The 16570-nt window shown below is 37.2% G+C and overlaps 1 protein-coding gene across 1 annotated transcript in view; it reads left to right on the forward strand.

Annotated features, from left to right (window-relative positions):
• Nucleotides 1–16570, forward strand: part of LOC137274401 (neuronal PAS domain-containing protein 2-like) — a 100932-nt gene that overhangs the window by 69005 nt on the left and 15357 nt on the right. Inside the window, exon 8 of the mRNA XM_067807572.1 lies at nucleotides 12045–12151. Coding sequence (XP_067663673.1) covers nucleotides 12045–12151 — 107 coding nt within the window. The remainder of the gene's footprint in view (nucleotides 1–12044; nucleotides 12152–16570) is intronic.

The raw sequence follows: 16570 nt of genomic DNA on the forward strand, positions 1-16570 counted from the left end.
ATAAAACTCAACTCACTCACTTACTCACTCACTCATACCAAAAATGATCTTGTACAAATCAAATACTCATACCAGTGGACCAAGTGTGCCATCACTCTTGGATGTCATAGCTGTCGTAGTAGGTGCCATATTTGGTTATGGTTATTTCAGAAATTCGTTATTCCTGAATGATTATCATATCCTTACTGTCAACTGACAACCATGAGATGATTTGAAAGGGTAAGAAACATTGTTTTCGAAAGAAATGAGGTCTCCCGAACTACATGACCTACTTACAGACCCTGTGGGGACAATCAAGTCTGGACTAAAAAGTCAAGAGATCAACATCAAGGATCAATAGGGATACAATGATATGTGTCAACCAAGTCAACAAGCCTGACCACTCTATCTCATTAGTCACCTCTTACACCAGGCATGGGGTGCAGAAGATCAATTCTAATCCAGATCTTCACAGGTTGTCTTGTATTAAACAGGATACGTTTTTAATGAAAACTGGGTATAGGCTGATGAAAACTGACTCATTCTACCTCCAAACCGATTCCCCTGTCCCTATCACATAGAGAGACAATTTAATGACAAACTATTCATTGACAATTATAAATATATTTCCTCAGTCAAAAAACTTAGAATATTGGGATAACAGATTCTAGTATAAATGTTAATATGAATAATGAAAGAAGCTTCAGACAATTATTGAGTATATGATATTCAGAGCTATCACAGACAATGGTAACAGCTTAGCATCCAATCTTCATGTTTATCAGAGACTAGCACTACCACCAGTTCTTGTTTTAGGAGTCTGCTGAATGTAGATTTATGGGAGGATAAATTGATTTTAAAAGTCAGTTGAAATTCCCAATGTCAACTATTTTTTTTCTTCATTATCTTATTGAAGGCAGTTGAGTAGCCGAGTAGTTAATGTCGGTGCCATGTCTGCCACAGAGTTTAGTTTGATCCCTCACATAGACCTGTACAATATCAAACCCATTTTTGGCATCCTTGTACAATGATTTTGCTATATAATAGTGTTTAGTTTTATTCACTACTCAGTCTAAATGATACTGTGTCTTCGTTGTATTGATGAATCAGTTCAATAACAAACAATGACATTAGATATTAGGTTTGTTACCTGTGAAGGGGTAGAATAGGCCTTCAGCAACCCATGCTTGCCATAAAAGGCAACTGTGTTTGTCGTAAGAGGCAACTAACGGGATCGGGTGGTCAGGCTCGCTGACTTGGTTGCCCATGTCATCGGTTCCCACTTGCGCAGATTGATGCTCTTGTTGTTGATCACTGGATTGTCTGGTCCAGACTCGATTATTTACAGACCGCCGCCATATAGCTGGAATATTGCTGAGTGCGGCGTAAAACTAAACTCACTCACTCACTATTAGGTTTGTTGTGACCCAGACGTACATAACTCTAGAAATCAGAATGTGTAGAGAGTAGGACAGTAGCATACTTTGTGTGACTGTTGAATTACAGTTTGATGTGGGTTGTTGTGACCCAGATGTACACAGCTCTAGAAATCAGAATGTGTAGAGAGTAGGACAGTGGCATACATTGTGTCTGTGTTGAATTGCAGCATGATGTAGGTTGTAGTGACCCACATGTAGTCAGCCTGAACACTGACAGCAGTGCAAAACAATCATGTTAATGTATGTTAACAAGATGCATCATTTTAAAATCTAATTTTGTTGATTCCTGTCATTGTTTAATGTCAAAAGATTAAACAAATAAAAACTATAAAATAAAAAAATAAAAAATAAAATAGTTTTTGTGTCTGGTTGGGTAGAAATGATTTTATTCTGCAATCATGAAAGTTTGTTTTTCAAGCTGTACAGACCAAAGTTACAGATCGATCCCCTCTTAGATTTTGTATACAGGATATAACTGATGATAGATGATTCAAGGTCTAGTCCCAAAGTTAAAGATATCCATCCTGAATATTATACTTGAAAACCTATTTAAAAAAACGTAAGATGAATGTAGGATACACCCGTTGAACATGTATATTTTCATTCATAAACCTCCCATCAATGAAAACACCCTATGCATAACACTGCAGACGTCTGTATGACATCATTGTCTTGTTAGCGACTTTCATAGTTTGCGATGTTTGAACTGGCAGGATAACAGGAAGGTGACTGTCTTTCATTCAGGGATGGTACATGTGACATGTAAGTAATCAGAAATGTTCCAAGAATATGTCACTGTATTGCTAGCTCCATTTTATTTTTATTGTAACCTAGCTAAATAGTTAGAAATGAGGAGGAATACTGATAGTGTTGTGTTTGACCTTACTTTAGTTATAGTTCATCTTTGAGGGAAACAACAACAAATTGTGCGGCATTCATTTTCAGTCTGGACTTAGTTTGCTGGATGACACTGAGAAACTTGGTGACTATTTATTTGTTATTATATTTGAAATATATAAGGATAATGTATGTTGATCTGTAATACTACACAAAGCTGTCAAGAATATTAAAACGGTAGTCATTGATAGTGGCACATGAACATGAAAACCAGGTGTCCAATAAACGCGAATGATATCTACCTGTGAAGATCAGGGTTAGAACACCTTCAGTAACCCATGCTTGTCATGAAAAGCGACTAAGGCTAAAGAAGAAAAGTGAAATGTGAAATCACTTTTATTTATTAACAACATTTTATTGCCATTTAAAAAAAATATTTTTTGACATTGCTGCATCCCGATCATACATTTTGTCACTATAAAATGAGTGTCTGTAAGAATGAGTGTGACTTAATCTACAACTCATGAACGCATGCTACACGTTCCAAGCTGTATTTCTGTAAGAAAAAAATAAAAATGTGTTCCTCCCTCATCACTTTTTTTTTTTCACTCAATTAAAAGAAAAGTCCTACTGCCCTCGTCACTTTGGAAAAAATATGCCCAAGAAACATCTAATATTTTTTAGGCAGCCTAACGGGATTAGGTGGTCAGACTCGAAGCTTGGTTGATACGTCATGATATCCAAATTGCATAGAACAATGTTCATGCTTATGATCACTGGATTGACTGGACCAGATTTACAGCCTCCGCCATACAGATGGAACATTGCTGAATGCGGTGTAATGCTAAACTCACTATTGCAGGGGACAAAAGCCATGTTGTGTTTGTTACAGATATGTCCCTCTGTACTCTCTTGGCTTTGAAACCACTAGAAAGATAAAATACTTTTCATAGTACAAGGCTGGTATGCATTTGTGTAAACTTGCCCTTTAAGTAACCTACCTATAAGTTGTTGAGATATCCTAACAATATCTCATAGCTATTCTGTTTTTGTCATGTCACATTACACTTTGTTCCCACTTTTAAGTGCAAACATTATATTATGCAAGTCTAAGTGTCAAACACATCTTTGTCAGTTTGAAAGTTAAATTCATAATGTCATAAGTTGTTGATTTTGTGAGCTTTAAGTTGCTGTGTACCTGGCCGCGATTTACTGAGCTTGACGTTAAGGTGTGTTCTCACGGTGTGACTTGTAGTAACCATTTATAGCAGTTGACTTCAGTTGCAACGTGAGAACACCCAAATCGTAACAACTTGAAATCGCATACAGCTAGTTGTTACCAAGTTGTAAGACATAGGACTTGTCCTAATTCATACTACAAGTCCCAAGCTCTTGACCAATCAGATAGCTTAGCTCTGTCTCTGCCTCAGAGTGGACATACCACATATTCCAGAAGGACAGCAGAATCACCGCCCAGTCAATGATTGCGTAACAGATGTACTGCCACACTGGACATGTGATATGCACACTGACATCACCATGGCTAACTTCTTCTTCACTTTACGAATCCATGTTGCGTGAGAATCTCATGAGATATGAGTTGTATGTGACTTAAAAGCACACAAATAACAAAGTCGTTATGATTTTTGTGGTTACTACAAGTCATAGGCTAACCATTGCTACTACAAGTCACACCATGAGAATGCATTTGAATGCATGAGAATTTACCACTCATTTGAAGGAGAAATTACCCTTTTAGGTCTAGTAGCATGAGTGTCTGTAAGAATGAAGGAGAAATCACCTTTTCAGGTCTAGTAGCAATGAATTTGTTAAATTATCTTCATGTAATACACTTTGCCATGCAAAGTAAGTGTCTTGACTTTGTTTCAAATGGCATTGCATCTGTGTCATAGTCAGCCTCAAAAGACTGGAAGATATATTTAATCTTGATGTTTGTTTTGTCATTGTTTCACATGCTGATTAATTGAGAAATATTTTCCCAAAGAAATATTTAAACATTTTCTCCTTCTTGCCCTTTAATCCTGTCCTACATGACCAGGAACCAGCTTAACAGCTGCGGCATGGTATCATGAAATTTTGTTTGTTTGTTTGTTTGTTTGTTTGTTCTATAAGAAGTGCAAAGAAAACAAATATTGGTAACACTACAAGTGAAAGAAAAGCGACATGGATGTCAATTTGTACATATTCATCTCAGCGCTAACGTAATTGTAACTTGCGTAACATAGACTAATGGTAGCTGTAACAGTAAGGTTGTGTTATACACAACAGCACCCAGACAGTGAATAATTTCCCTTGTTTCTTCAGTTGTGGGGCTTGATTACATAAGATTCTGTTGTTTGTCTTTCCGCAGTGAAAACATGGGTGTTACAGTCTGCTAAATTGCCATGATTTGTTTTTCACAAGCACACACCTTAGGCATACCAGAAGCCGTAATGATCATAGGTTTGAAACCCTTTTCCCCTTATTATGTTCTAGTTGGATATTGGCAAAACAAATCGTATTGCAATATATCGTGATTCTGGTACCCATATTCTGATACAATGTTATTTAGTTATATTAAAAGCTCAAGTGCATGATAGTGATTGACACTGATCGTGCATGCAGATTGAGCCTGTTTTCTACATACTAAAGCCATACTAATAAATGCTATGGTGGTGTTAATTGAAATTTTGATTTTGAGAGATTATGTTTTCGTTTATATAAAATTTGTTGTGTATATGTTTTGTTACTTAATTACAATCAAAAACTTCTGTGTAAATGAAATTCTTTTTTCACTTAAGCCATGGAGATAATCACAAAATTTCATTTATTTCTATTACCCGATATAATGTTTCAGAAGAAAAGGATTGCAATACATGTTGTTTGAAAGTCATTGTGCGAGATACCAGCATACTGATAATACTGTACAGCTGGGTGTTAATAATGTTAATATTTACAATAGTAATCCCTGCCTGTCATTCCTCTTTCATCAGACATGTAGATTTTTTTCTTAATCCTTTTACAAGATTAAATGACTGATTTAAAGAAGGGCCACAACCTGGGGGGATCAGACAGAGCTTACGACTCAAAAGATATACCACTTCTGGTGGATACAAGGACTAGCACTACCTTTGAATTATCGGTCAGTATGTGAGGCATATTTCAGAATGGAGTTTGCTGTAATGTTGCTTTGAACAGTATTTCTGTTATTTCATGTCAAGCTGGCTTGATCTGAGCGTAAAGCCTGAAGTGATGCCAGGCACAGATGTTTACGACCTTGGTCAAACCTCCAAGCAGTGGTAGTTGTGACAACACACCTAGCAACATAGTCAGGGGGAAAAGGGTTTGATACTTATGATGGTAGGGTTTTGGTATGGCTAAGGGATGCAGCTCTGAAAAATAAATCTTGGCAATTTAGCTGACTGGAACGCTGTTGTGTTGCTGGGGAGAAGACATGAAAAATGAAATTCAAAAAATGTAGTAAAGGATTGTGTCTGTTCAGGATCTGCTTTCCCACAGAAATTACTTTGCATTTTAGATTCAACTCGTTTTTACATGTTATATTAATAGTGGGTCAAATAATGAGTTTTGAACAAAACCACCAATTTTTATTGACAACTGACTTGTTCTCAACCAACTTAGTACATGGGCCTGTCCAATATAACCTGCAGTGTGGATTTGTAAAAAGTAGTAATGTCTACACTGGCTCTTAGAGCTTTCCTTATGGGATTAAACAAACTCTCTGAGATTCATGTTCATACCATAACAGTAAAGCAGTGTTTAATCATAGACCCTTGATCAAGAAATACATTCACTCCGACCAGGAAGTACTGGAGTCGTTCATCAAATATACTGAGCAATAACCATCATGAGAAAGGACTTTAAGTACTCTCATGTATCAGTGATGGTGCCTGCTGGATTGATTTAAGCAAACATTGGCTGAAAAACTTTTTTCTTAAGGCTTAATTTGTTAACTTAGTATTTAATTTATGCAGAGCTGTGTGTGAAGTAGTCGTCAAACTGCACCAACTGACCATTGTTTTTATCAACTATGATCCCAGGGTTTATAGTTATATTGTGAGGTTAGCTGATGTTCTTGAATGCGAGTTGTGAGGAGATATTATTGAAAAATTTTGCAGAACTATTTTTGGGGTGTATTTTGACATTTTGATAGAGTTAGGTTTTCACAGAGTTGTGAGAGAAACTATTTGCCTAGTTCAGTGATATACTAAATATTCTGTCCCCAGCACACATCCCTGCATCTCAGTCTGAATATATATGTAGTTGGTACCCAATTTGGTAACCACTTTAACCCCATGTTGTCCCCCTTTTGACAGTTTGTAATCAGAGACATACAGTAAACAAGGGTTATAATGACCTCAAAGACGCTGCTAATTTTAATTCTTTCTATCCATTAGTGTGTCCTCAGTAAACTTTAATACAGCATGTAGCCAGTAGCAAGAGTGGATGGTGGGGTAGTCATGTGGCTAAAGCATCTGCTCATCATGATGAAGATCTGGGTTTAATTCCTCCCCAGGGTGCAACATATGAAGTCCATTTCTGGTGTCCCCTTTGGTGATTATAATATTGATGGAATATTGCTAAAAGTGGACTAAAACCATATTCACTCAGTACCAAAAAGCAGTTCTTATAACTTTCAGTTCATTGGCAGTATATTCATAATAAATGCTTAGTGCATTGTGAAATATATTTTCACAAAGGACCTTTAGACTGTATTAGTGTCAAATTAGCTCTGCAAGGCTTGATAATACCAGGACCACTCTTGACTTTACTCCCTTGATATCGGTTGACAGGTGTCAGCTCTTGCTGATGTAGTGCTTCCAAGTGCATTAAACACGGCGCTCTCAGTCACTCACTAACCCATAACAAGACCTAATGTGATCTATGAACGCTCAGCTGATGTGTACAAGTATTCATGCCTGAGAGTATTTTTTTTAAACTTAAGCCAGTTTGATTATTTGTTTCAAGGATTATTTACCTCCCAAATATGCAGAAGAGGGAAAGAATTGGAAAAAAGTATCTTTTTAGAATATAGATCTCTCAGATCAAGATAAGTACTGTACTTTGACTTCAGCTTAATGCTTCTGTATAGTGTTCTCAAAATTTTGGGTTTGGTTTATGTATAACAGAATCATATTGCTTCTGATCATGTGATGTCTTGCTGATCACCGGGAGAGCAAACACAGTCAGTCTGTTGGCGCGAGTGTCAATATTTTGATGAAGGATTACTGGAAGTGATTATCATCGAAAGCAAAGTGGTCTAGCCTAAGGTAGTTAATTACACAAGTGTCCTTGATTTTGTCGCCTGATTAATATCGATAAATTACTCAAGAAACTTGACGAATGACCATGTTGCTGGAAATTAGATTTGGGTAATGACATGCTGAGGAAACAGTCTGTGCTCCTTTGCAAATGAGAGAAGTATGCTCCTACCTGCTACTGTATGGGTACTTTCATTTCTTTCTGGCGTATAAAAAGATTTTGTGCAGTCTGATTGGCTAGCTTCTTTTTCTAATCAGATGCACTATATAATCCTTGCTATCTTGTGTCAAAAGAAACTGTTGACGTTCAATAGCGGTCTCTACTAAGATGACTATTGCTTGTTTCTATCTGAACTTCCTGAAGGAAGACAACACTTCTCAAGCGGTATTGGATTGCATTAGTATTAGCTTGTTTTTCTGCTGGCTAGTGCTATATGGTATTCATTTTAGTTGACTGAGATTCTAGTGTTATTGAAACTTAAAAATATGCCCTTCTGCTTTGTGCAGGAGACAATTTCAGTCTTGTATATACAACCATAGCAACAGTTCGCTCTTTGCATTACAAACATCCGAGAAGCATAAAAGGTTTGATGAAAGCATAACCCATTAATGAATCGACCCCCTTATTCAGACTAGCATTTTTTGGTCCTCAAATTTTGGCTTATCTACAGTAATATACAGGGTACAAGGGTAGTGAAGCCCATTTCTGGTGTCCCCAGCCGTGATATTGCTGGAATATTGCTAAAAGTGGCATAAAATCATGCTCACTCACTCACTCACTACACTTGGCAGTGTCATATCAAAAGATGGTACAAGATGGTACTTTTTGTCACTCCCTCTGACGCTCAGCAGTAAGGAATACAGCAAGGGCTGATCAGGTTAAAGTTGCTATACTGTGTCTGAGTGGGATATCCATGTTAATTTGTGTATGGTTGGAAACATGACTAGTACAAACAGCTACATCCATGTAAATAAATGCACTTCAGCTGAGTGCAGTGCTCCCGAAGAATCTAAACCTAACCTCACCTCACCTCACCTCACCTCACCTCACCTCACCTCACCTCACCTCACCTCACCTCACCTCACCTCACCTCACCTCACCTCACCTCACCTCACCTCACCTCACCTCACCTCACCTCACTTCACCTGGTATGATGCAGTCATACATTATTAACTGCTATACACATGGGCAACATATGATTTCTAACTCCCATATAGCCACACATATTCATATCCTAATTCTGTTTGTTTGTATGAAGGTCAGTGAGGTAGTCTAGGGATAAAAGCATTTGCTTGTCATGATCATCGATTGTGAAGATGAGACAGGTTGAATTCTGTACATGGTTGCAGTATGTAATGTTCATTTCTGGTGCCTGCTGCAGTGATGTTGATGGAATATTGCTAAAGTGGTGTAAAACAATGTCCATTTGGACCATTCAGGTTCGGCATGCATTCAGTTAAGATGTGCGCATTTTACCATCAAAGGCATGCATCGATATGCGTACGAGTTGTTAAGCAAATATCACGTTTCAGTAAACTCTTCTTATGGTTCAATAACATGGAAAATCAATTGGTTCATTGTTGATAAGCAAATACAGATCTTCCTCAACTGACAGCTGCTCAAAGACGGCAAGATATTGGTATATGTAATTCTGGCTTGTAAGAGATGTTGGTTCTCGTCCATTAACTATCAAGCTATTAGCCGTAAAACAACAACAAACTATTGATGTTATGAACTGTCATCATTCATGTTAACATGAGTGATAATTCCTGGAGAACAAAGACGTCATCCCTTCATGCTAGTGGTCATATTAACTCAGAAACCTGCATTTTTCACACAAAAAATAATGGAAACATGCAAAAAATAGTTTGCGTGCTCGTTTTCGATGCAATTATTCTGATCTACTTATTTTAGAAAGCACCTTATAATAGCAACATATAAAAAGCAATACATTTTTTAACGATTCAGGATTGTAATGAAAATTTTACATGGAAAACATTTGGACTCCTTTTTTATTATTATATTACACACTTGCCCAAAACCTGCTGCAAACACTGATTCCACACAACGAATATCATTGTTTGTCCAACAGGATGATCCAAATCATCTGAACTTGTTCAGATTAGAGCTAGATGATGTGTCAGTTGTTTGTTGTTATCGGCAGAGAACAAAACAATCAACTTGGTGTCAGTCCTGAAGACATCAGAGTTTGATGTCATGGAGAAGGGTTGACTGGTCAAATGAAAGTGGATTTCTTATGTTCATGACTATTGGTTGATCTTAAATTAGGCTTTGCAGGTTTTCATGGAGGGTGTGGGAGTGTCTCTAATATGACTCCAAACTTTGAAGGTCAGACAAAATCTTAACGGACAGTGATAAATCCTTGAATTTTAAATAAAGGTTATTTTCAGCTGGCAGTCACATGCTAATCCTACACTGAGTTCCCTGTAAAACCATTATAGCAGGAGTTGAAATTTATTTTCAGACATTGTTTAGTTGTAAAAAATAATAACTCTAAACATCAGTGAAAACCTTGTGGAATATAGTCACTTTAAAGATATTTGCTCCTTCTACATGGAAATATGTCTGTGATATCCATGAAAACAGTGCAGTTACAGAATATATTTGTCACCTTATTTTGCAACTATTTCACCATGTTTCCCAAAAATCTCTTCCTCTAACTGTGTTAGGTTACGTTTTAAGGATAAGGGTTTTACAATTGGGCTCAGGGTTTTAGAATTAGGGTTTGGGTGAGCCTTTCTTCTTTTTCTGCTTAGGTGGTGAACATATTGTATAGTGGCTTCATGAAAATATACAGACTGTCATATAAGCTTTTATCCCTATTATACATGGCTACTCACAAAGAATACCAACATGCTGGTCTTTGGACATGTCTTTTTGAAGGTCTACAGGCACTGATTATTGGAACAGCATATATACAACCCCTTATTTCCTGCTATATGATTCATGTATTATTGATATGCTGTAAATCAACAAAGGTCCTGGTGGTCAATGTTTTGCATGATCAACAACCCATCCAGTTCTGGGTTATCTTTATTTTGTGAGTCCTCCTCTTGTAAAACCTTGCAGTTATGATCGCTAGACAAGGTAAGCTACCCCTGTTCAGTTATTGTTTGTTTTTGCTAGGCATTGTCTTGTAGGCAGATATTACAATTACCATGTGTAATTGTCTCATATAAAGTGCCAGAAATAGCAATCATCTGTGCAGTGCACATTCCCTACCAGTGATTTAGTTAAAACATAACTGAAAATGTGTCAAGATGACTTCTGATGCAATGATCTTAAAAAGATAGTATCTGAAGCTACTGTTTTGTGAAGGGAAATATATTCTAGTATTGTGTCATTTTAATTTGCAGGTTGTGGTTTATAAATGTAAAACATTATGATCACATAAGGCTATGAGACAACGTTTTAGTGTATTGCTGGATAGTTTTTATACATGGAACAAGTAACCTCTCACTGGTGAGGTTTCATTCGATCTTGCTATTTCCACTATGAAGGCAGTTTGTTGACATGTGACTTACAAAATATGTATGTGTATCCATTTACTTTCAACTACTCCTCATTTTGAGATGTAAGTAGATGCAGTATGTTAATGTGTAGATGCAGTATGATAATGATTGCTGTAAAGTAAGTACATTGTGTTAAATCGGTAAGGAATTACCTGTACTGTAGGTAAACAAGATCTGGACTTCTTGACATTGTGACATAGCGAGTTGAACTTTATAGACTAGTTACTGTTATTGCTGTGTATTGAATGTGTATTGTTGTAATTAGTTGTTAGTGTGATAAACTATTGTGCCAAATGATGTCTTTGTGTTTATTACAATTATAGCAATATGAGAACGATGTTTGATCACGTAACTTACAAGGACTGGAAGTCATTGCTTAACAAAATGAGAGATGTCATGAAAGTTTTGCACCTGCAGTTCATTCACAATACTAGCAAAACTTTCCTGCCCACAAAACTTTGTCAGTATATAGTATGCACATGTTTTATGGTTTCATCAAACATGTTTCCTGATTATTCCTGATATTATTGCAGATTACATTTTTTTTCCTGCAGGTATTTTGTATTAATTATATATTAAGTCTGAAGTATATGTTATCATTCTTGTTGCCATGTCCTTTCATGAGAATTGAGTACAATGTTTTTTTGCCATATTGGAGTTATAAACACAAAAAATTCTAAATTGAACCAGAATCTGATATAACCTAGATATTCTTTCCATGCCCTTCCCCCTCACTCATTCCATGACTCACTCACTCACTCACTCACTCACTCACTCACTCACTTTTTTGCTATACTGGAGTTATAAACACAAAACATAAGGTGTGCACATTGAAATACTGATGTCAATTCTTAATTGAACCAGAATGTGATATAACGTATATATTGTTTGTATGCCCTTCCTCCCTCCCTTACTCTATCACTCATTCCATCACTCACTCCATCACTCACTCACTGTCTGTTGTTGGTTCCAGATCTAGCTGTATCACCGGGTTCCATCCCTCGGAGCGTGTAGGGTACTCACCCTACAACTTTCTCCACCATGATGACTTGGAAGCAGTTGCAGCAAGCCACCTAAAGAGTGAGTTGAAGGGGTCTGAATGTTTGACTCTTTTGAGGGGGGTTATTGGTTGTGGCTGAGGCATGCAGTTAGATGTAGTTGGAAGCCACAGATAGAATGTTGGTTGAGGGTAAGGTAAGGTGTAGGTTGGAGGTGTTGGTATTGGGCTTACCCATGATTGTCATCAGAGGTGACAGGATTGGGCTGTCAGGTTTGCTGACCATTGTTGACACATGTCGTATCCCAGTTGCATAGATTGATGCTCATGTTGTTAATCACTGGATTGTCTGGTCCAGACTTTATTATTTGTAGACGGCTCTGATATTGCTATAATATTGCTGAGTGTGGTGTTAAACAACAACACAAGCAACCAACCAACTCTGCATGTTGTTTCTTATTCATTCATGACGGTCCAGACTCGCACAGCTTATTGTTTATGAATAAACAACAAACAAAGACACAAAATATAAATACACTTTCTGCAGCAAGGGTGATTTTATTGCTGTTATCTGGCTAAGCGATCTTAGCATGGTCTAGACATACTGGCAATTAATCAATGAAACCCTGTACATTTATTACATTAACCAGGATTCACAGACAATCCAGGAATCGGATATTATGTTGAAATGACCATTGATTATAAGATTTTCATTTGTGACTAAGCCCTTTCGTCAAGGATGAGATGGAAACTGATTTGGTTCCCATGAAGGTTCTGTTAATGTACTGTTACCAATACAACTTGCTTCTTCTCTGCTTGCAAGAGATAGACATGCTAATATGAAGATCTGGTTTAGAATTGATCTTCAGTAACCTATGCTTATCATAACATGCAGATTGGATGGGACAGGGTGGTCAGGTCCGCTGACTTGGTTGACACATTGCGTTGTATCCCATTTACATAGACTGATGATCATGCTATGGATCACACAGGTTTCTGGTCCAGACTCAATTATTGACAGATTGCCACTGTATAGCTGGAATATTGCTGAGCACAGAATAAAACTAATCACTCACTCAATGTTGATCTGTAGGTGCCTATTCACCTGCTATCTTGTAATGAACCCAACCCAAATTTTCATTTATTTTACCAAATAATAACTGCATGAAACATTTCCCCATGAAGCCCCATATGACCATCACTTCTCAAAAAAACCCCTAGCTTATTTAAGAAACCCCATTTCTGTGAGAACATCCAAAGCCAAATTCTTTCTTCTGTGGGAAGCCCAGTTTATCTTCACTAAGAAAGTCAACCAGATTTCATATTTTTCTCAGAAAACCCTTAAACCCATAATTTTCTAAATAACCACAAAACCAATCTTCTTATTTCTCTGTTGAAAAACCCCCATTTCCCTTGCTGCCGAAAACTCCCAGCACTACTGCCATTTTTAGTTACTGTCAGAAACCTAGGAAACTCAATCTCACCTTTTTCTTGCAAGAGTGAGCACAAAAATTGATTTCATTTCTAATTCAACGATTTAGATTCACCGCTTCTTAGAGTCCCTGCTTCTCCAAGGAGTCCTTCACACCCACCCCCTACTTCCCCGAGAAACCTCCAAAGCATCCATCTTCTATAGTATAGCCCAAACCTTAGTAACAGCATCTCTTTGAAATTCCAAATCCAACTTCTTCGAGACACTAGTTTTTCTCTATTTTAATTTAGAGTGATCAACCCCATTCCCACATGTGGTATCATCTCTGAGAATCCCAAAGCCCCATCAATAGTTTGTCTGAGATTCCTTGGTATGAAGTCAGTTGCGTGCAGTATACTTATCAGCATTACCATCCAAAAGCGCTGCTTGGCTCAGTCGTATCATACAGAAATAGCCAATCTACTTATTCCCTTCCCAAGTTGGTGAACAAGCTCTGATTAAATGCAGAGTCAAACAAATCAACCTGTAAGTTGCCGGGGAGCACCCTGGTGGAGGGTTTTGTTAGACTGACTGACTGAGTATGGTTTCACATTGCTTACAGCAATTTCCCATCAGTGTCATGGTGAAAGACGCCAGAAACAGGCTCGACACATTAAACCCTTGTGGGGATCTGAACCTGGATCTTCAGTGTGTCAAGCGAACACTTTAACCACTAGATTACACCACCATTTTGTTTTTTAGAGGCAACAACTATATTCAGCCACTACACTTTAGGGCTGTGCTATATAACCGGTTTTCTGGTATTTACCAGTTCAGACATGAATTTGAAATGCATTGTGATATGCTGAATGGAAATCGGTATTTTGACATGCATAACACATCTATAACAATTGGAAATCTTTGGATGTTTCCGTTTTTCACATGGAACTTAAGTTCAGTTTGCAGTTGTGTTCTCATTTTTTTTTCAATTGTTTTGCAACGTTTTGGATCTGAATGTTAAAAAAATATTTACTTATTACTGACCAGTGGTCTCTGATATGTCCAGACCAGGTCAAATGACTGTCTAAAACCTTAATTGTCAGGACATTTTTGAAAGTGGAGAGACTTGTTCAAACTAGTAACCAAACCAGTATGGATGGTAAATTGTTCCTTTCCATGTCTCATTTGTTCCAAATATTATTTATTTTGATATTATTAAATGTTTTCATTAAAACTGAATCAAGAATAGTAATTTTGTTGGTTTTTTTTCTATTCATAAATCAAACATTAACTCGATTTTGTTAAATATATTGCAATACATATCGCAATATATGTTTTTGTATTATAAAATATTGCAATATGATATGAATATTCTCTACAATACTCACCCCTACTACATTTTCAGGATAATGTTGTTTTTTTCTGAAAGAAAGCATGGCAGGAACTTCTGATATTGACTCAGAATCTGAGCCGCCATGTCCATGCCCATGTTCTTCAGTTTGTAAGGGTGAAATATCAATACAAGTTTTCTCCCCATGCTCTTCAGTTTGTAAGGGTGAAATATCAATACAAGTTTTCTCCCCCATGCTCTTCAGTTTGTAAGGGTGAAATATCAATACAAGTTTTCTCCCCCATGCTCTTCAGTTTGTAAGGGTGAAATATCAATACAAGTTTTCTCCCCTATGCTCTTCAGTTTGTAAGGGTGAAATATCAATACAAGTTTTCTCCCCGATGCTCTTCAGTTTGTAAGGGTGAAATATCAATACAAGTTTTCTCCCCGATGCTCTTCAGTTTGTAAGGGTGAAATATCAATACAAGTTTTCTGCCCGATGCTCTTCAGTTTGTAAGGGTGAAATATCAATACAAGTTTTCTCCCCGATGCTCTTCAGTTTGTAAGGGTGAAATATCAATACAAGTTTTCTGCCCGATGCTCTTCAGTTTGTAAGGGTGAAATATCAATACAAGTTTTCTCCCCGATGCTCTTCAGTTTGTAAGGGTGAAATATCAATACAAGTTTTCTCCCCATGCTCTTCAGTTTGTAAGGGTGAAATATCAATACAAGTTTTCTCCCCCATGCTCTTCAGTTTGTAAGGGTGAAATATCAATACAAGTTTTCTCCCCCATGCTCTTCAGTTTGTAAGGGTGAAATATCAATACAAGTTTTCTCCCCGATGCTCTTCAGTTTGTAAGGGTGAAATATCAATACAAGTTTTCTCCCCATGCTCTTCAGTTTGTAAGGGTGAAATATCAATACAAGTTTTCTCCCCCATGCTCTTCAGTTTGTAAGGGTGAAATATCAATACAAGTTTTCTCCCCGATGCTCTTCAGTTTGTAAGGGTGAAATATCAATACAAGTTTTCTCCCCATGCTCTTCAGTTTGTAAGGGTGAAATATCAATACAAGTTTTCTCCCCGATGCTCTTCAGTTTGTAAGGGTGAAATATCAATACAAGTTTTCTCCCCCATGCTCTTCAGTTTGTAAGGGTGAAATATCAATACGAGTTTTCTCCCCCATGCTCTTCAGTTTGTAAGGGTGAAATATCAATACAAGTTTTCTCCCCCATGCTCTTCAGTTTGTAAGGGTGAAATATCAATACAAGTTTTCTCCCCGATGCTCTTCAGTTTGTAAGGGTGAAATATCAATACAAGTTTTCTCCCCGATGCTCTTCAGTTTGTAAGGGTGAAATATCAATACAAGTTTTCTCCCCATGCTCTTCAGTTTGTAAGGGTGAAATATCAATACAAGTTTTCTCCCCCATGCTCTTCAGTTTGTAAGGGTGAAATATCAATACAAGTTTTCTCCCCCATGCTCTTCAGTTTGTAAGGGTGAAATATCAATACAAGTTTTCTCCCCGATGCTCTTCAGTTTGTAAGGGTGAAATATCAATACAAGTTTTCTCCCCATGCTCTTCAGTTTGTAAGGGTGAAATATCAATACAAGTTTTCTCCCCGATGCTCTTCAGTTTGTAAGGGTGAAATATCAATACAAGTTTTCTCCCCCATGCTCTTCAGTTTGTAAGGGTGAAATATCAATACAAGTTTTCTCCCCATGCTCTTCAGTTTGTAAGGGTGAAATATCAATACAAGTTTTC

Source organism: Haliotis asinina, chromosome 2, assembly GCF_037392515.1.
Source record: "Haliotis asinina isolate JCU_RB_2024 chromosome 2, JCU_Hal_asi_v2, whole genome shotgun sequence".
Classification (NCBI taxonomy): domain Eukaryota; kingdom Metazoa; phylum Mollusca; class Gastropoda; order Lepetellida; family Haliotidae; genus Haliotis; species Haliotis asinina.